Source organism: Pteropus vampyrus, unplaced genomic scaffold (assembly GCF_000151845.1).
Source record: "Pteropus vampyrus isolate Shadow unplaced genomic scaffold, Pvam_2.0 Scaffold38, whole genome shotgun sequence".
Lineage (NCBI taxonomy): Eukaryota > Metazoa > Chordata > Mammalia > Chiroptera > Pteropodidae > Pteropus > Pteropus vampyrus.
The window spans coordinates 6,889,609-6,912,138 of record NW_011888819.1 but is presented as its reverse complement, the minus strand read 5'-3'; the positions used below and the strand labels follow the sequence as shown (position 1 = coordinate 6,912,138).

Below are 22,530 nucleotides of genomic sequence, written 5' to 3'. Positions count from 1 at the left end.
AAAATTAAAAGCTTGTGATTGACCATAGGAAAAAACAAACATGCATTGAATGGAGAAGACAGAAGTAATCATAATATACAGAATAAATAGTGACTAGGGATTTGGAGAATTTTTCTTTCTTTTTTTTTTTGGAAAATATGTAATGAAGACAAGTAGAATACACCATGGTAATTTGAGAAATAAGCAAGAGAACAATTTTTCTTTTTATATTAATTGGTTATTTTGTTTTCTTTTTCATTGATTTCATTTCTTTATTTTTTAGAAAGAATGTGATTATACAGTGTCTATAGCTTGACAAGAATGGGCATATAGAAAGAGAAGCATTAATGAGGCAGACTAGTAGTTCTTAAAAGGAATCAGGTGACTAGCAACTGACACATTTATTTCCCTAACTTGGGGTGAGAAGATTGAAAAAATTTGAGGATAAATATAAAAATCATGGAAGTGGAGAGAAATTACACTAAGAAGTTTCAACTTTGTCTTCTTGGTAAACTTAGCTGAAACAATTTCTTAAAAAAACAATTTTCATAAAATGTTCGCAGCCATCAAATTTCCTAAAATGTTTGCTGGTAGAGTATTTCAGATTTAAATGATCCAAAAGTTCTGAATTTTCTTGAATATTGTGGCAATTTTCAAAACCTAATAACCCACTTAGGCCATTGTAATACACAGACATGAAAATTCAGTAATAAAAATGTGAATAATTATGTGCATAATTCTGTCAAAGAAAATATAATTTTAAAATATATTTTCAATGAAAAAAATGAAAGTCACTTACTAAATTTAGTATAAATTCATTTATATTAAAAATGAAAGTCATTTTTATAGAATCAGTAATTTTGTATTATCAGTAATTTATAAAGACCTATGAGTAACACTCGAAAGTTTCTATAATAATGATGTAAATTCCTTAGTTCTCTTAAGTCCCTTGATATGGAGGCCAAGGGAAAATAAGAGCCTGCTTAAAAAGTGTTGGAAGTCATTGTACCAAGAAAAATCAGTGCCTAAGTTGTCTCTGTATGTCTGTTGGAATTTTAAGTGAATACAACTCTGCCTTCTGTCAGGCACGCAGTAGAATGATTAAGTTGTCAGTTTTTGAATCTCCGCAGATAATAAACTGGCCACTTGAAATGCTGCTGTTAAATGTTGTATCAAATTGCAAAGGGCTCTTAGTCTCCTGACTGAATTTAAAAATGCCAGTGGCTTCATTGTAATTATATTCCCGTAAGTTAAGAAAGTCCCTTTCGAATATCTGCTATTTGATCTGCATGCTTACTTAAATTATACATATTAATTTAAGCTTTGTTATGATAGCAGTTACCTTTGTTAATATGTTGCCTATGTTCTATTTTGAAAATAATTTTCATTTATGAAATAAATTACTACTTCATATTTCCCCCTCTATTTGCTCTTTTTATGAAATACTTTTTCACCTTGATAACCCTTGTTTCACCCAAGTAGAAAAGCTTAACATCTTTTACTTTTCTCTTTATCACTAATGTTCTAATTGAGAATAGAGACAAATCCTATTTTTTATTTTTTGTTACGTATATTCCTACCTTTTCATATTATTTGCCACCAGCCATCCCAGATAACTATTCCTTCAATAATAATATATTGCTAATATTCTACATGAGACCAACCTCATCTATATTGATCTACTCATTATTCCTTGAATGCTCCTTGAACATCTTTGCCCTACCAGACCTGGAATGTCCTCTTTCTGTCTCTTTATTATAATACCTACCAGACCTTTTTTATTTAAGTTTTATTTCTCTCTATATAGACTTCTTGATTGTAAAACTCATAATAGCTATAATTGATATACATTATCTTGTTTTATCATTCATCTTTACAAATAAATTGTAAATCCCTTCATATAAGAACTATGGCTTATTACTTTTATACACCATAGCATTTAAAAGAGTAATTTTCAAAATGAATATAGTCAATAAATACTGATTTTGGTTAAAAAATTGATTTACCTATGCCTACTTTTAAGATTGATATTACATGCATTTCTTTGAGACTAGTTCACAGAGAACATATAATTATCATGGCTCTACTTTGCAGTCTGAATTAAAAACTTTTTTTTTTTTTTTACCTTAAGTAAAAATCTCATGAAGATACTGGTATTTTTGACTATCCAACCACAACTCTAATACAAAAATATAATCAATTGACTGATTTATAAGTAATACCATTATTTAATAGATAATGCCCCTTATGTGAAGTGAATCTATGTAGCATTATATCCTTTATAGTTTTCTTCAAAATCATTATATCTATTCTAAATACATAAGAAGAGTAAAACATCAAAATTAGATTTTTCAGTATTTGTGAATGCTACTGATATTTTTCAAACCCCAATCCTAAACAGAAGTTTTAATTTGAAATGCTTAATATAGTTTTTTTTAAATGAAAAAAACTATATCACTATCTAGTTTCATTTCTTTGTGCCTAAATTGAAACACCAGAAATGATGGATATATTAACTGAATAGATATTAAATATATCATTTCTGTCCAGTTTTCTCTGAACACAACTTTTGGCCTTAGGAAATTATTTTCTTTTGACATTTGAGTCCAAGATGAGTCTGTTGGAGGTGGCCATGGGTCAAGTGTGGTCACAAGAAATTCTGAATGTTAAATAACTAAAGCAATGATTAACACTTGCTCTTAAATTTTAGTTCTCCATATTTTTCCTAACATGCATATATTTTAATGTAGCTGTAGAGATCAATTAGAGCCTTTGGTAAGTGTGTTAGACTAGAGAATTATGTGTTTTCTTTATATACTTTTAATACCTAAATTATAGCACTGTCATCAAAATGTCCATTAAAAATGTGGTCTTGATTTATGAGTGAACTGATAGTTTATACTAAATGAAAATTAACCAAGTATTTTGATATAAATTAACTAATTTTAAGCTCAATTTTATTTTGTTACAATGAACATAAGTTATTCATTACACCCATCAGAAAATCAGTGCAAAAATTATACAGACTTGTAATTAACTTAAAGTGACTGTATCTTTCAAGGTCTGTCTTTTCTATAAACTCTTCCTTAAAAAAGCAAAATATGCCAAAGGTCAAAGGTGAGAATTATTTAAGTAATAATTGGCAGACATTTCCCAAACTATCTGATATACTTAAATTCAATTTAAGGCAATGAAGTCATTCCAAAAATTTACATTGTTAATACTATCTTTGTTCTGTACAATAAGCTCTTTGGTGAGAGTCTGTACGTTATTCTGCCATATATTCATATATTATCAGTTTAGGAGAAACAACAGCAAGGTGATAAGCTTTCACTTCTGGGAATTTACATTTAAATAATGTAAAGAACTAAATATAATTATTGACAAGTTTCATTTATTTAGTGAAAATGCCTCCTGATCAAAAATATTCGTTGATACCATAGATAGGGCTATTAAAGAATGTTTTGCAAAGTTATTGAGACTTTAGTTTTTCTTTGAAGATAGAATGCAGCCAGCCATGTGGAGATGTGAGAAAAGAAAATTAAAGCAGAGGAAATAGTTTGAGCAAATGCAAAATGGTGGGAAAGTGTGAGTCAGTGGAGAAGGGGCAGAACTAATTCATTGTCTATAGCTGTAGAAGTATTGGGAAGGAATAATTGGAAATAAACTTGGGAAGGTAAGTTTTCTTTCAAGTAAAATTTGTATAATAATCAATTAATCAGATACAGCAAATCCACTCTGAATACTTTTGAGTAGGCAGGTGAAGTTAAAGTTTTACAAATGTATGCGTATGGCAACCTGGGAAATACTTCTATGGGAAAAGAGAAAGAAGAAATAAAATCAGAAAAAAAGAAATTTAGAATCTGATATATCACTATCTCATATTAAAATAAATACCTTACATTAAAATTGATGAGTTCATCTATTAGGGAAAGAGTGTTAGAAATAAGAATGCATACATTCTTGTATGTAAGTATTCTGTGATATTTCAGAGATTATATCTCCAATTCTTGAAAATTGATTGATGGTGACCAAAAATGAAATATGAACATTTTTTGGTGAAATGGGAGTGAGTTCATTTTGTACATAGAAACTTTGAAATTAATGCTGTCCAACTGAATGGAAGCTGAGAGTTGGGAATTGTAGGATTAGATTTTTGGAATCTGAACATCCAAAGAGAAAAAGTAATCGGTGTGGTGAAATGGGATATTGTCTTAAAGGAGAAAGTAAAGGAAGGAAAGAAAAGAGAAAGAGTAACAGAATCACAATTCCCCTTTTTCTTTCAGCCATACTACCTATTTCCTGCCTCCTTCCCTTCTACACATAGGTATACCCAAACCTTCATCAAATTATAAAATCTCTAACCGCATGCTCAGAATTGTGGATCCCCCAAACTGCGTCCACCTCTTTAGATTCAAGCTTCTTATAAGGGCAATCTCAAATTGCTTAACTTCTGCAATTTGCCTCTGCTGATGCCATTAGACATACACTAAATTCACCAAGGGTATTAGTTACCTCTTAAAAGGAAATGTCCTCTTCTGTGAATTCTCACTGGAATTGTCATTGTTTATAGTTTTTAAGTACTCTCTTGTTTCTTGGTTCTACTGGTTGTCTTCCTGTTCTTTCTAATTTCTGTGCTTTTCTTAACTTGTTTATCTCTGAAATATTAGGCTTACTTGAACACTTGTTGAGCCTCTATAATGTGCCAAGCACTGAGTATTAAGGCATTATGAATCAAAATGAGACCCACGACAAAGAGGAAAGGAGAAAGTAATGCAGCCCAGCCTGTTTCCCAGACAGGTTTCCTGTAAAAGAAGGAATTTATTAATTGACGATGAGAATACAAGGACACATATTTTAAAGAGTGTAAACATGTTTGACAAGTATTTTTTGATAAATATTTGCTTCCTTTCTCCTGCGTTTGGTTCCACATTTTATTTCTTTAAACATTGTAAACATATGTCGTGTTCCTAGCCTAATTATACTTTTCGAAATTTAGTGGTCTACTTTTCCTATTGTTTTTTTTCATCTGACTCTCGCTCACAGTACATTATTTTATCATGCATTTTATAATATCAGAATGTGAATTTAGGTTAAAGAGAGCTTCATTTTTAAAAATCTTGGGCAGTCTGGGCTGATGAATGTCATTCTTCTGGAGAGGATTTATGTTTGCTTCTGTCACTTAGCTCTGAGCTCTACATGTGACACTGCTTTGTAGTTGAATTTCTCAGCTTGGGGCTTTCCAAAGATCACATGTTTATAGTTAAAACCCCAAACCTGAGATATGCCAGAAATGTGGTTAATCTATTTAAAGGGGAACATTTTCCCCTTACGCAGGCCAGCAGAGACAACACTCTTGGTCATCACCTATTTTCCAGTGAGCTTTTATTCTTATCCTTTTTATACTAAGGATGAATTTTATTTTGATCTAATGTTACCTGGTGTTCTATAGCACCCCCTTTTCTAGACAAATTTGGGTTTTATCTCTGTACAATCTGTCCACCTTTTTGTTAATATGACCTACAAATTTCCGGTGTCAACTTGTACTCCATTTCTCAGATTTTTCCCTGATTTTTTCCTTGCAGCTCCATTACTTTGCTGAAAGCTCAGGTATACATTTCTGGAAGCAAAGGGCCATGAGACAAAGTTTTAGAAAGTAGTCACACTGTCGTGTCCATCATACTATTAGAAATAAAAAATCTTTCAATTTGTGTTAAAACAGTTTTAATTATCTTCTAAAATTCTAAAATATCCAGCTGTTTTATTTTAAATTTGAGAACCATCTTATTGAATATCTCTGTTTTATTGCCATTGTTCTGATGGCTTAACTTATTTATCTTGTGAGAATCACTGATCATTTATTTACCTTTCTCTATGCAATATTCCCTCTCTTCCCTGTGTTTGCCTCCTTTCATGGAAATATTTTAGCAGATAGTCAAAATGTAGTTAATTTATATTTTTCATTGTTGTAATAACAGTTTAAGATTTATTCTTTCAAACAAAGTTCCAAATTTTGGGCAAATGTTTTCTTCAGTTATTGCTCAATATGGTAGCATATATAAACCTAACATGTAAATCTGAAACAGCTGTCGGACTATCAAATTTGCTCACTTACTTGACAAATACATTTCCAAATATTAGATTGAATAAGTCCTGTGTTTGGTCTGGTTGTGAAGTACATAATAAAATGTAACAGACATTTTATTTTTATATCATATGTTACAAAACTATTTCTCTTTATGGGTAATTTAAAAATGAGGAGTATCATTTGTAGGTCATATAATAAAGTCTGAGAATTTAAGTTTAAATAATTAATCATTACTCAAATATTTCTTTTCAGCTCTTCTTCAAGTGACAATTTCACTTAGCAAAGTAGAGCTTAGTGTGGGTGAATCTAAATTCTTCACATGTACAGGTAAGTATTTCTACAAATATTCTCAAATAACTTGTTTTATGCTTTAATCATTTGATGTAATGGCAAAATTTATGTAGTGAAAAACTCAGTTCTCTAAAAATAAAATTTTATGTCATTGTGTTTATAATGATTGGAAGTGTTAATAACTATATTTTGTGTATTAAACAATATGAATTTTATTTATATTCATTTTAAGTTATTAATTTTGCTGTCAGACTAGCTCATTTATTTGGAAAGTAACTTAATATTAAATATAATGTATGCACAATAACAAGTCAATTCAAATATTTCTGTCTAAATATTAATATTAGAATGAATATAAATATGATAACTAGATCATTTTTGTAAATATACAATGAATAAATTATATGTTACACCATACTGTAGTTACAACTGCTGAAATTTTTAAGACAAAGCAAATCATATCCATCCCTATGAAATATTATTTTTAAAAATAGTTATTTAATCAGGAAAAATTGCCAGATTTTTGTGACTGTTAATCAATAGTATCATATCATAATGTCTATGGGAAATTTAATGGACCTCAATCATATTTAATCACCCACATGCAGAATTTTTTCAGAAGACAGGTAAATACTTAAGTGTCAAATTCTAATTTAATATACTGGAGAACTCACGAATGAACACATTCTACTTCTTTTTATCTTCATCGTATTTATTTAATTCATACAAACCCTCATACATAAAGTTTTAAAAAATATTCGGTGTCAAAATTGCTTTTTATAGTTTTAAAAAATTGTTTCTATTTATATTTATACTTAAGCAATTTAAAACTGGATTTAAATAGGTATTTCTGACATCAAATGCATTATAAAAGTTGTCTTGAGAATGGCATGGCTTATTTATTATCATTAAAATTAATAAAAATAGAAACAGTCACAATAACATTCATAAATCATATTCATAGTATGTAGACTGTATACTATAATATCTTACAACTATATATACTAGCTATAGTATGTGGCGTTATGTTATATCACATCTTATGAAAAGTTAATAATGGCCATAAATGTCTGAATTGATAGGTCTGTTGATGATAGGTCTGTTGATACATTTTTTAATGTATATTGACAAAAAGCAAACAGCAAGAGAGAAATTAGTTCAACATTATTATGCCAGAAGAGCTTTGTCATAAGAATGTAGGTCAATTTTTTTCTAAACATCATTTATATTTTATATATGCAAATGCACAATTGTATCACATAATCACAGAATAATGAAATAGTTTAAAAATTAATTTTGAAAATAAAATGCAAATGTATTATTTTCTTGGATCTGCATATCATGATAATTTAAATTATATAATTTAATTGCCTCTATGTATTACATAAGGTCAAATTAAGACATAATTTAAAAATATAAATTAACATTATTTAATGGTACCGAGTTATGCTCTTAATAATAATAAGGCAAAGTAATTAAACATTTTTTCTTTTTATATAAAGATGTATAACCAAAAGCTGTGCTGTTATTATGGAAGTGCCCTTATTTATGTTAAATATAGTAGTAAAACAAGAATCTAAATATAAAGTTGTGGGAAACCCATACAAATCAGAAATTTTTTCTACTACAATAGTGACTCTTGATGACTCTAAAGTTTTCTTGCACTCTAAAGCACAGACACCTAAAACTCAATAATAAATATGTCTTAAATTTAGGGAAGTCAGAAGATAGTCAACCCTCAGCTAAATAAGAGTGCATCATATATAACAAGGGAATTTTTATGCTACATTTTCAAGAAAACAAAGTTAAATGGTATTTATTAATTTGTCAGTAGTCCAGTCTTCTCAATAAAATAACACAGAAAGTTTTATTGGAAATTGTTACTTAGTAGAGATACCAGAAAAAAAAGAGAATGATGCTCACTCTTCAAAATCCAGAATAAACTTCCCATAATAATTGAATTTTATATATTATTAAGAATAAAAATATCTGAAATATTTTACAGACTGTTATAATTTACTCTATAAAATGAGATGTTGTATTGTTCAAATTTAATGAGATGCCCATTTAAATTATTTTTTGTGACTTCTCTGTGTAGGGGGAACTTAAAAAAACATACCTTACCTAAATGAGTTATTCTATAACCACTATGGCACTATGGTTCTATTCAGAAAAACTGAAGATAACATAACTGAGATCCATTTAAGATTTAACTAAACTTTCTTTCATGCTTTTTGCTCAAGCATGTCTAATTTGATATGGAAAGGATACTAATTTGTTTCTAAATCCATTTCTTGGGGAAAAAATAAGAAGGAACAATTTTCTTCAAAGAGGTCCTGCAGATGTTAGTTAACTTTATGCATTTTCCCCCGATACATTTGAGTTAATAGTGTACGCTGCTTCCACAAATTATCTCTCAAGTAATTAGGTGAAATACATCCTTTTGGTGACTAAAAGCAAACACAGGAAGCTTCAGCTTTTAAGAAGAGGATAATAACCTAGATTCTGAATTGGAAAACTTAAATATATGTTTACCCTGTAATGATTTGGTTGTAATTGCCTAGCAGTATAAGTATCATTTCAATGCATTCTAATTATCATATGATTAAATAGTTAACAGTTTTAGATTAAAATGATGAAAGTACACATTTCAGTTGGGAAAAGAGATTAGGTCTTCATATTAAAAATAGTTGTTGGCTTGATCTGTACAAATATAACAACTTGGGCCATTAATTCAAAATTTAGTATTATCAGAAACCAAAATTCATTCTTGATAAGATGTACATTTTTATGAGCTCTGCTTTATCAGGGAAGAAAAGTTCTATCACTTGGCCCTAGCACAGAGAATCGAACAAGTGAAAGAAATCATGTTAGTAATCTTTTTTTCTTTTCAGATATATCTATCACGTATAACTTATGTCTGACTCATTGGCCAAGGCAGTTTCATAACTTAGTGTAGTAACAATCTATAGATCAGTATGATAAAGATTCAACTATCATAGCTTAAATATCGTAGCAGATGTTTCCTGTGGAACTTTTGGGTTTTGCTTACTCAAATGGGCATGAATTCTCAACATTTGATAAATAAGGATGGACATATATATTCTAACATCTGTGTTTACTCTCAAATTTGTAAGACTTTTCGATGTCCATTCTTTTCCTATTACGTTTTTTTCTAAATTGTTAAAATTTGTTAGATATTAAATTCTAATGTGAAAACAAATGCTTGAGACATATTTTCAACCACTTTTTTTTTTTTCATGACTCTTTGCAGCAATTGGTGAACCTGAGAGTATAGACTGGTATAATCCTCAAGGAGAGAAAATAATTTCAACACAGAGGGTAGTGGTGCAAAAGGAAGGCGTCAGGTCACGTTTAACCATCTATAATGCAAATATAGAAGATGCAGGGATATATCGTTGCCAAGCAACAGACGCCAAAGGACAGACACAAGAAGCTACAGTTGTTTTGGAAATCTACCGTAAGTCATATATTTATTAGTTGATTGAAATTGTAGTCATGTAAAATTTTGAACAAAATAAATGCATTTAATAAAACACTAACACTCTTAAGAACTATGTGCTAGGCAATGTTCTAAGACTTTTATAGATATCACCTTACTTGTATTTGTCATTGTGCATCTCTATAATACAATAAATAATGGGTAATAATTGACCATAAACATAGAGATGGAGTCAATTATGTTGGTTAAATAATATAGATGGAAATGTTTTAATTTTCTCAGGCCATTAAGAATCTACTGGGCAAATATAGAACAGTAGTTTCATTTAGTGGTATGAAATTTATGGAGTACTATTTCACTCTGAAATAAAAGATCATCATTAGAACAAATGAAATTACATAGTGATAGCAGCGACCAGTGAAGAATGAAAATTGGGGAAAGGTGAGTGAACAGGAGTAGACTGAGAAAAAGCTGAAAACTTATCTACTGGAGAATAAGATCTAGCCAGATCCTTCACTACCAGGCATTTATTAGCAAGTGTTTCCACACTGACTCTTCATTTTACAATTTAAGATCGATTATTTCCTACATTCCTTCACTATGCTTACATTTAGGGATCATTAACCTGTTTGGGAGCACTGTTGACGTGTTGAGTTTAAAACAGGCTCTATCACTTCCTTTTGTGGTCTTGAGCAATTGCCTAACCTTTCTGTCTTCTGTTTCTTCATCTATAAAATGGGTATAATAATAGTACTTATCTCATACTTAGTTTTTTTGAGGACAGCATTAGTTATTAATATTGCATAATGTGCTTAGAACTATGCCTTATGATTAAATATGTGGTCGTTAGCATTTATACTAGTGAAAACAATTTTTTTTAGAAAACTAGTTTATAAGGCATCTCTTCCTAATAGCTTTGTTTTTTATTAATCTATAAATACGATTTTGAAAAAAGCAAAGCATTTTCTCATAGCATGACTTCCTCTTTGAAAACCAGGACGATTTATTGACACATTGTTGCTCTCTCTTTTTCTTTTTTTGCCTGATTTGGCTCTGCCTCCTCTCCTCCACTTAGCTTCTAAGCTTCTCAAGGAATGATATTTTTCCTATCTATGTGTCTCCTATTGAACCTATTTCACAAATAGCAATAATCATAATAATAATTATTATTATTAACAGTCATTTCATAGACATAGTATTTGAAAGATTTTTCATTACTTTAAATGATGTCAAGGACAATTTCTGTTGTTTTATTTGTGTAGGTAAATAAACACTTCTTTTCTTGGCAAGAACAATGAATTACTCTTCTGAAAATTTCTAATCAAGCATAAATATCCATGTTCATTCATTCACTGGACACATTTATTGAGTATCTATCACACTGAGTATCTACTACATGACAGACAATATTTTAAATTCTGGAGACTCAGTAGTGACTAAAACAGAAAATGTCACTGGCCATTTGTTGTGTATGTTTTAGTGAGCAAAAACAGACAAACAATTAGTAAGCTTAAAAAAATACATAGATGCTAACTATATATGCTATAGAATTCTGTAGAAAAGAAATTAAGTGAGTAGAGAAGGAGAGTTGAAGTGGGAAGGGAGATGGCTATTTCATCTGCAGAGGCCAAGCAGAAATCTTAAGAAATTTGAGAGTGTAAATGCTGAGAGGTGAGAACAAACATGGAGTGTTCAAGGAATTGCAAAAGGGACTGTTTGTCTAGAGCACAGAGACTAGGAAGAGATAGGGGAAACTGGAATCAGCATTGTGGGGCAGACTCCAGTTTACATAGGACCTAGTATGGGATTGTGAGATGGGGAGCTATTGGGTAAAATAATTAAATTATCTGGTTTCAGTTTTTAAAGGACCTAAATTTAACTAATTATTTTATTAATAGCATCAATCAACATAGAATTTGTTGTTGGGAGAAATAAGCAATAATACTTTTATGCTTTGTTCTACTTTCTTGATATAGAAAAACTCACTTTCAGAGAAGTGGTATCACCTCAAGAATTCAAACAAGGAGAGGATGCAGAAGTGGTTTGCCGAGTTAGCAGTTCACCTGCACCTGTCGTCAGCTGGTTGTACCATAATGAGGAAGTCACCGCAATTTCCGACAGTTAGTATTTTGGTAACTCCCTAAGTTATATGTTCTAATAGTATTGCAACTTTTTAAAAGACTGAATCTACCTGACCAAATATGGAAATTAGAAATTTTGACCCTAAGTGTCAAACAACTATTTTAAGAACCTTAAATCTGTAAATTAGAGGTTGGCAAACTATGGGCCTCAGGCCAAATTTAGCACCTTTGCTATTTTCGTAAGGTGTTATGAGAATACAGACAGGCCCTATTGTTACATATTATTTATGGCTACTATAGGGGAAGGGTCGAGCAACTGTGACACAGATGGTTTGGCTTACAAAATCTACAATAGTTAGCATCTGGAGATTTACTGAAAAAGGTTGCTGGCCCCTGCTCTATTCCAAGAAAAAATTACATACCAATAGTACAAGGATGCTAAGTAAATTAAGAAATCAATCCCAATGCATTCAAATTCTACATGTTATAATTCAAACATGATTCCATGGGCTCACTATATGTAAACTACAAATAATATCTATATGAACCCTGTTTATTATTCTGGCACTGTTCTTTCAAAGACACGTAAGCGTTCTAAATATTATGGTAAGATGCATATGGATAATAGGAAGAGAAGTACATTCACTTGAATTGTCTTTATGATTTTGATTCAGATGGAGCGAAAATTACAGAATAATTTGACATCTGATATTGAAAGCATAATTTGCTTGCATTATGCTGCTTTACCGTTGTGCATTGGGAGCATTTTCAATTGAGAATATTTTTCAATGCACCTGTATCACAGAGAGGTACAAAATAATTGAATCTTTTTAAATACTTTCCATCTTCGATGATTCTGTTTTGTGTTTCTAAGAGGTGAAACTTTTAGAGCATAAAGGAGAAAAAGCACAATATCTACTTTTGAATATATACAAAAAACATATCATAATCATATTTAATAGTCATTTTTTATTTTAAAGAGAATTTCTTGAACTTGGCATTCTCTATGTTTGTCAGTTATTGACTAAAACTCTTTTCTTATATTGTAAGTTAGTGAGAAATAATAATTTTCTCTTACTTTATTTTAGGATAAATGCTTTAGCCTTTAAAAACAAATTGGCTGAATAAATTGTGTGATATATTTTCAGCTTTTTGCCTCACAATAATAAAGAAAAGGCAGTTCTTTTATGGCAGTTAAATGACAATGTCTAAACATTTTCAGTTTGCCTAATTTTAGGCTTCAAATGTACATCTGGTTTCTTGTAAACCTTAATAAAAAGAAGGATTTGAAATAAATTATATTTTTTAAAAGATGCATAGAACAAAAGCCTCAAAGCAAAGATTGATGGTCAAGTGTAGTGGTGATGGAGGATTGATGCCTCTGCTACAGCTAACACATTTTCCTTAGTATCCTAAGGTGGTATGACATGAAGCTGAAATTCCATAATGGCTTTACTCCTTTCCTTGACCCTAAAGCTTTGAACAACTTTTCTAACTGTATTTAATTCAGATCCTTCATTGCTAAGCAATGGGTTATTATGTTCATTTAAAAAAATGGTTGCAAGTTTTAAATAAGACATTAGGCATTTGATAAGTATTTGTTAAATGAATGAATAAAATATTTGGCTATATATCTTTTCTCATTGAGATTTTAAATCTTGGGAATCAGTTTTACCAAAATTAGATACATTCAGATTATATCTAAACTCAGAAAATCCAATGTGGAGGAAATGATTAGACTAAATATCACATGTAACACAGTTGCATAGTAGGCAAAATTTTTTTAAATGAAAAAGGACTTTTTTTTCTTTTTCTTTTCTTTCTTTCTTTTTTTTTTTTTTTACTCTGGAATATAAAGGATGCAGACGAATTGTTAGGAAAGACCACTTTTTTAACCTTTAATATTGGAGGAACTTGCCACAAAGATCATTATCCAATAATCTGTTCATAATGAATTTAGAAGAAATAATAGTCGTCATCTGATTATTTCATATATGGTCTCTTTATTAAAGCTACTGGAAGAAGATTAGGCTCATAACTATGAAGAGGATGAATGTGGGGATGTAGAATAATGTACTGTGTCCAGGTAACTTTCTAAAGCCTTAGTGTGGTATCAGAATAAAGTTTCTAGGCTCCAGATAAAATAATAAAGGCTTGGGAATTTCCATCTTATTACCCATGCTTTTGGTAGCAGCTGTGTGGCAGGTATTCAGAATTAAAATTCCAACAAAGTATTTGAACTGAAGATTTTCCATGTTGTTTGTTGGAAGGAGATTCATATACCAAAGAATCCAAACATTTAGGAACCAAAGGTAACATTTTGTTATGAAGTTGAATATCCTGACTTTTAGTGTCACCCTAATGGAAGGATATGCTTTTGCAGGTGCCCATCCAACCTCAACCAGTTTGAAAATTATCTCTGAAACCTCTTAAATGTCTTGATCTTTGCCTAATGAAGTACACTATCTGCATCAGAAACTATGGATAAAATCACATAATTTGATAAAACTTTTATGTACTCTGCTTCCAGTATAAAATTTATTCAACAGTTATTGAACACCTAATATATGCCATCCTGTATGCTAGATGGTGGTTATTCATGGTAAACAAGATAAACAAGTTCCTTGCCTTCAAAATACTAATTATCTATTCTAGTGGAAAAGACGAAAAGATAAATCAGTGAAAACAAGGTATGTTTAGGTCTATGATAAGAAAAGTGCAGTAATAGAGGGTGAAAAGGAATAACACCTAAACCAGTAAGGTGGGTGTGTGCAAGTCACCTGCTAAAGACAAATGTTACCTTTAAATACGAAAAGGGCATAGCCAGGCAAAGCATGGTGGGGACTTTTCAGGAGGACTTAGAAAATTATCTGCTTAAAGAAGCATAAAGCAGATACCTTATTGTATATTCTGATTTCATTTATTTTTCTTACATCAGTAGTGAAAATTTTGATGTCTGTATAGTTGAGAGAAATAGATAATCTCCCATAGTTAAATAGTTTTAATATCCATAGTTATGTATGATTGATTGAAGTAGTGCTTTCTTCAAATGTCTTTCTCAAACACATGTTAATGATGTACTTTGATTTGATTGTTTTCTAACATCATTTCATAGACTACACACATATATATAATAAGACATGCAATTTTATGTAGTTTACTGTATGAAAAAATTCTATGTACTTAAATGTATGTAATGGTATGTGTTGAGATTTAGCAGGTAATTACTGTTTTCCTAATGTTCTAAGTTTTCTCTCAGACAATAGAAATGATTTATTGAAATGGCCATTTGAAATAAAATTTTGCACTTAGAAGAAACACTGATTTATTCCCATCAAAAATAGTTATTATGTAGATTATAATTTTGTTTATATAAAGCATTATCTTCCTGATTAAAATAATGTTTTCCTTTTTCTTAAATAAACTATAACTATTAAAGAACATTGTAGTTAAAGGATGACATATAGGTTAGTAAGTTAGAAAATACAGTATTACAATGATCTCTACATTTGAACTTTTTAATGTATAATGCTCCTTATTCTGACACCCAGCCATGTGCATGACTCGGGAGTCTTTAAATTGATTTTGATATATGATGAACTTTTAGGAGTTCTGGGTTGTTCCAGGACTTATTGTGAGTTGTACTTTCAATTTTCTCACAGGTTCTCTTTCTTTCTGTCCATTATTTCAGGGGAAAACATCTGTGTAAACATTTGTTGTCTTTCTTCTTAAGGTCAACCTGAAAAAGAAATAAACACTATGGTTAACTTTATACCTTCTGGCCTGAAAATCTTGTGTTGGTAGCTCTATAATCAATATTTACTCTCTGAGGAAGCCTCTGAATCTACACATTCCCTTTCTCTATTAAGTATTTCTTGATTACCTTTTTCAGTGACCTCCTGTAGTCTGATCACTCTCTTATTTGTATTTCTATCCTAAACTTCTCCCATGTACTAAAGAATTGCTATGGAAAAGGAACCCCAAATCTGAATTGAATCCCAAATTGCGGTTTATTTCTCACTTATGCAAAGTCCAATTGGCAGCAGGAGTAGAGGGAGGTTTCTACCCCACATGTCCATTCAGCGATTCAGGCTGAAGGAGGCTCCACCTTTGTCTCATGTGGCTTCTGTATTTGCCATAACCTCTCTATCAAGCCAGCATATAGGAAAAGAGCAGTCACCATTGGAACATGCCCAGAAGGTAAACTTTAATGACATAACAGGAAATATCCCAGAGTTGGACACCTTAAATTAACGGTATTTCTACTTTACCATAAGGCCCAAGGAATGTCAAGGTCATGTCTCTTTTTATTCACCGAACTATCTCAAATATAGTACCAAGAAATAGATGATGTTAGATGATATCTGTGGATACATTAACTAATGAAATTGAGATGATTGCTTTTATAACATGTTTCAAAGTAGGACTAGATGTCAGAACATTCTTTACTTGGTAAGAAAAGAAAAGGTCTTAATAATACTGCAATGAAATCGTGATGATTAAAAACTAAAGCCAGATATTATGGAAAATACTGTCAGGCTGAGATGCTGCTTAGACTAGCCAGATTATTTTAAGCAATCAGTTAATGGATGCTCTGTAACAGCTTATTTTTATATGTATGCATGTGCACAAACTGCACGTAAAATGGAATCTTGAAATAAAATTAATGAAGTCTAATCTGTTCATTCCTAAAATGGATTATCTTGCATTTGGAAAAAAAAATCCTTCAAGTAAATTTGAGATATGACCATTTTATATGTCTTCTATGTCACTCGAATATTATCGTATCATTTAGCTGCCTCCTCAAGGTATGCAAAATTATTAGTTTACTAATTAATATGTGAGGAAAGATATTCAATTTATTTTCTATTCCTTTTCCATATCCAAGTTGCCACATACAGTATTTGCAGTAAAAAGGTTTTCATGTCTGCAATATCTAATCTCCCACATTGTTCTTTCGTGTATCATTTCTGCATTCAAAGTACCAAAGGGAAAATAATAACCTAACCATTTTATGTGGAAATAAAATCTTGAATGTCTTTCAGGAAAAAAAAAAAAAAAAGAAAAGAAAAGGTGTAACAAGGCAGTGTGAAGTGGAAAAATTCAAGTCATGAAATTACATTTTACTTTCAAATTTGAATTTGTTTGTTGATGAAATGTTTGATAGTATCAGACAAGAGCTGTATTTTAACTCTTAGCAATTTAGAGCACACTGGACTCTGCCTTCAGTTACTGATATAATTTTTCCCCTTTGCTTACTTTCCAGATCGGTTCGCTATGTTAGCCAACAATAATCTGCAGATTCTCAACATCAATAAAAGTGATGAAGGTATATACAGATGTGAGGGAAGAGTGGAGGCTCGGGGAGAAATTGACTTCCGTGATATCATCATTATTGTTAATGGTAAGCGGAGAATAATTTATACATATTTTATTGTTTCATTTTAACAATATGTTTATTAAAAAGGCAACCATGTAAGCTCAGCACTTAAGAATTCCCCATAAACTTCTATGCCTGGAGGAACTCTCCCCACCTCTATGATAGTGTCTGTTACACTGAATTATAGCTTCAAGGGCAGGAGCCATGACTTATTTAACATGTTCATCCCCTTTTCTCAAAGCATCTATGAGGGAATAGTTGCCTTTGCTGATTTTGTGGTTGTTGAAAGAATTCCAAGAAACATAGTAAAGTCTTATACTTGATTTTGTTTTTGTATTACATGAAATACTTGTTGTTTAAACTAATCTATTTGAGAATGTTGGCAGGTTTTCTCTAATAATTTAATCTATAAGGTTACACTTTCAATATTAATAGACATTAATAACCAAGTTTCTGTCATCATGATGGCATCCCTTCATACAAACTTGGTTTCTCCTGCCGTATTCCCTGCCTGCATTAATGTGACATTCTCTGAGACCAGCAGACATATTAATGTTATCTTTCTTGTCTCCATTTTGTAATCTAATCTGTTATCAAATCATGACTAATATATTTAACATCTCTCGAATGTACTCTCTTCCCTGTCATCATGCCTTCCATAAGAGCACTGCCTTTTCCAAATGGTTTTTTGTTTGTTTAGATTTTGTTTTTCTCCTCCCTTGAATTGCTACAAATTGTTTTCTCTACTCTTGGTCAATTCCAACCACTAAATCTTTCAACCCTTAAATTTTTCAATGTTTCTCTTTATCTTCAAGACAAAATCAAACCACTTTTTATGACATGGGAAGCTTTTTATGATCCAGCCTGCCTGCCTTTACTATTCTGCAATGAGCAACCAATGCTTCAACCATATGGAAATACTAGTCGTAATACTACAAAAAAGCACTTTTATTTTTTCTTCCGCTTTAAAATAACAAGTAAGCAATATCTACAAACACAGGATTCAATAAGCAGAATATATTTTGTTCTTTTTAGAATCAATAAAGTATGAATTAAAGAGTTAGCCACTGGTTTCCTATGAGTTAGAGGACAGGAAAAAATAAATTTGTCTTCTTTTATATCCTACCTCTCTTTCCCCATGAGATATCTCTCTAGTTTCTTGAAGAGACTAGAGAACAGTAGGAATATCATATAGATCTAAAAGAGTTACTTGTTCTTTCCTTTCTTGAATGAAGGTAGTTTAACCTTACTACAATGCTAAAAGGGAAAGAAAATATCAAATCATTGCCATTTTTTCTCTCCTTCTCTAAGTCTATAATTAAATTGGATTTATGACTAATACAATGGAATAGACCAGATGGTATAGACATGGAAACTAGGCAAGCTGGTAGAAATTATACATGGTCATTGGGAGACCAAAGGACCAGGCCTTTAGAGGTGATCTAGTGTCCTAGAGCCTATTTTGGGTGTGTAGAGTCAGATAAAACTCTATATTTATTAAGAGTACCACAGTCAGTGATGGTTTTGATCTTCAACATAACAAGAAGATTTCAGCACATGAAGGATAGGTTTAAATATAGAGCGTGTATCTGTATCTATATCTATAAGTACTTCTAATCTCTTTCTCTTTTTGTTACATATAATAAAGCTAACTTACAGTAGCTATTTAGTTTGTTAATTATTCTTTAATTATTGTTAATTATTAGTCATTGCTTTGCTTTATTTTCAAAAGAATTTAAGGTGGCATATATAAGTGTATTTTGTCATAGACAAATTGCTGTGCTCAGTATTCTCTTGTAAAAATGAGGATTATAAAATTAGTTAACAATATAAACTTCTTTAAAAAGTATAAGTTTAAGATATATAAATATTTACTATTATTATGTTATATATGTATGTATGCATAAAATTATGAGCATATTTCACGCCAAAACATTAATTTGAGTCTGATATTAAAAAGGAAATGTCTTCTGGCAGACATGGCATGTTAACCATTTATATTCATTCTGCTATTAAAATTTCTACTTTAATGAATTCTAAAACATTTTCTAATCTGTTTCCATACTAGATTACCTATGTTTGTATATTTATGATTACATTTGTTTTGAAGGAAGGATTAGCCAGGGATGAGTGCTTTCAATTATCAAAGTTTGAGTATTCAAATCTGTCATGGTCTGCATTCAAACTGGAATATTTAGTTCTATAGGTTTATATTTATTATTTCAGGGCTCACAGGAAGTAAAGCCAGGAATGTGTTCTTTTATGCCACTCAGATCAATCATATAGGTTATGTCCCGTCTGTCTCCAACACTCTGACCCTCCCAAAAGCACATCATCCTCCTTTCACTTCCCATTTTCCTGTAATAGAGTCAACTACAGATCCTAATCTTCCCTCCTTTACTTGAACAATGCTTTATCTCTCATTCTAATTAGTCACATTTTCCCTTTATAATCACAATCTTGTATCTTAGAATTCTTAGAATCTCTTTTCTTCAAAGTAAAGGTGTTCACAAAATCAACCATTGATTTAATTCCCTTCTGGATGATGCAGTCGGATCCTGCCAAGGGAATGCATTGACTAATGCCCACAGACATCTGTGCTTTTCCTCACATGTTGCCTTTATTTCAGCCAGAAAATCAGTTCTCTCCAGTCTTATTGATTCTTGTCCTGATCACTGGCTCCTTTTAAATCTTGAGTTCTTTTTAAATGGATCCTCTTATTATTTCTTTCTTATAAAACCTCTTTAAGATGTTTCAATGAAAAGTTTAAGGCTGCAAAAATAGTAAAATAAAAACAATATCATTATCCATATTATCTTTCTTAAGTTACATAATTTAACTCATTCTATGCACTTTTTTCCCAACTTACATTGCAAGCTCTCTCTCTTAATTGCAAATGAGTTTTATCCTGACTGATTTGGACTTTATGCTGGACCTCTTTTGTTCATCTCCTTCTCCCTCAAGTATACCGAAGTCCCTACCAAATGCTCCAATTCACTGTTTCTTTATATTTAATGCTTCATAACCGAATCCTGGCTCTAGAAGCTCCACTCTTTCTTCCATTTTTTGTACTTTGCAAACTTTTCCCTCACATTTTCTTTCTTCCAATGTATACTCAAATTTTTGAACAAATAATTGAGAGATATCCTTTCTAGGTTCCTCTGCAGTACCAGTGATACTAAATGTTAAAGTTATTTTTTTATTTTTTTTATTTTTGACACTCTATGATTTTCATACTTCTCAATGCCTGTCTTTAGTTTTTCACAAATATTTATCTTGCCTCCCTTTAAGAGGTTATACATCACTGCTCATCACTATGAAAGTGTGGTGCTTCCAGTGGGAGGAATATGTATTCCCACCCAGTTGATGATGTGACTTGCTCTGGCTGAAATCAAGCTTCGAAAAGAATCACATCCTTCTCTTACTATTTTCTTTTGTCATGAAGCTAGCATGATCTAAATAGGAACTTCTCTCTCACCTTGGGCGCCATGATGAAGACAGACACAGTTAATCTGCAGGTAGAGGCATGTAACATTAGTAAGAAGAAAGCACAATGTGTTTGAGCCCCGAGACTTTAGAATCGTTTCTTTTCACGGAAAAGCAGACAAATGCAGTCCTAATTGCTTTTTCCTACTTAACCAATCTAAACATTCTCTGACTTAGGGATATCTCTGAAATCACTACCCTGAGCGTGCCTTAGACATCTTAAAAGTCTCACGTTCTACCTCTGATGATCATTTCTTTCTTATCACTTTATCAAAATATTGGAAATTCAACTAAAGATTTTTTAACAGTAGTTTCAATATTATTTATAATTAATTTGTATATTTATTCAAAAGGTTTTTGTGAAGTCCTGGCTATATTTTTTCACACTGCGTTATGCTTTGAATACTAACAGCATCATTTCCCTCAAGCCACTTGTAGTTTTATCTCGATAACTTAAAATAATCAACTTTACTAAAGTCCCTTATTTTTTATAAGGTAGTTGGATACAATAGCATATAACAGGTACAATTTTTATAGATATTCACAGACTATTTTATAATAAGAAGGGGTGCCTAATATATGTCAAGAAAAGGCTTATTTGGTACCTAGGATAAATTTATTGATGAAAAGTATTATTTTGTTGAATAGAGAGAGGGGACAGACAGAACACCTTCTTTAAAAGCAAAGAGTGTAGGATGTAAAAGGGGATCCAATAACTTAACTGTTACTGGAATATGATACTTTGGGGAAGAAGTGATAGTGATGCTAGTCCATTGGCTTAGGGCTTAGATCGAGATGCATCTGGAACAAGGTAGGGCCAGGTCACGGAAGAATATGGACTTTCTTCTGTGAGACAAAGATGAGCAGACATTAAAGAGCAGAGAAACTAGAGAGCAATGGACGTGACAAGGATGGAGGCGGGGAGACGAAGTGAGTTCAAGTAAGAGAGAATTAGGGCCTGTGACAAAAGACAAAGAAATGAAGAGAAAGGTATATAATCAGGTAGTATTTGAAGCAAAGCTTTCATGTTACACTTGTGCCACAGAGGCAAGAGCAATCAAGGGTAATTTGAAGACTTCTAGTATAGAGTCTAGGTTTCCAGTGTAGTAAATGCAAGTGGAAGTGATCAATCAGGTGTGAGCCAAAATGTATCTGCTGAATTTGGCAATTATGAGGTTAAAAGAGACATTAGGATAAACAGTATCATTTGAGTTACTGGTTAAATTTCAGACTGTAATGACTTGAAGAATGAATGTACATGGACATTCACCGAAGAATGAAAGTACTGAAGGCATGACACCTATTAGCTCAGCTGGTTGGAATCAGTTATTAAACAGGAAGCATTAAAAACTTGAATTAAGGTGTAGAGGAAGTGCTCAGAATTCAGGACGTTTTCAAGGAAGACTTACCTTGAACATAAGGAAGATATTTTTTTTGCTGAGCATGGAGGAAATGAGTCAAAAATGGGTGAGGATGTAGATAAATTCACAGGTACCTTTGGTTGGTAATTTGATAGAAATCTTGCCACGTGACTTGATATTATATTTCCAATTATCTGGTTTCCCTCATCTAGCAAAAGTTGATGTGTTCTTGATATTTCTCAAATATTTTTCTTTATGTGCTTACACATGCTCTTTATTGGATCTTAGGTTAAGCTTTCCAAAGTGCCTGAACGTTCCTTTGCATTTCATTAACCTCCAGTGGCTGCCTTACTTTTAGTATTGTAACTTTTTATATTATTATTATATATTTGCTCAACTGG

The 22,530-nt window shown here is 31.4% G+C and overlaps 1 protein-coding gene across 1 annotated transcript in view; it reads left to right on the top strand.

Moving 5' to 3' along the window:
* Positions 1-22,530, top strand: part of NCAM2 (neural cell adhesion molecule 2) — a 445,018-nt gene that overhangs the window by 260,984 nt on the left and 161,504 nt on the right. Inside the window, exons 2-5 of the mRNA XM_011358219.2 lie at positions 6,320-6,394; positions 9,633-9,839; positions 11,798-11,941; positions 17,169-17,306. Of these exons, the coding sequence (XP_011356521.1) occupies positions 6,320-6,394; positions 9,633-9,839; positions 11,798-11,941; positions 17,169-17,306 (564 nt within the window). The remainder of the gene's footprint in view (positions 1-6,319; positions 6,395-9,632; positions 9,840-11,797; positions 11,942-17,168; positions 17,307-22,530) is intronic.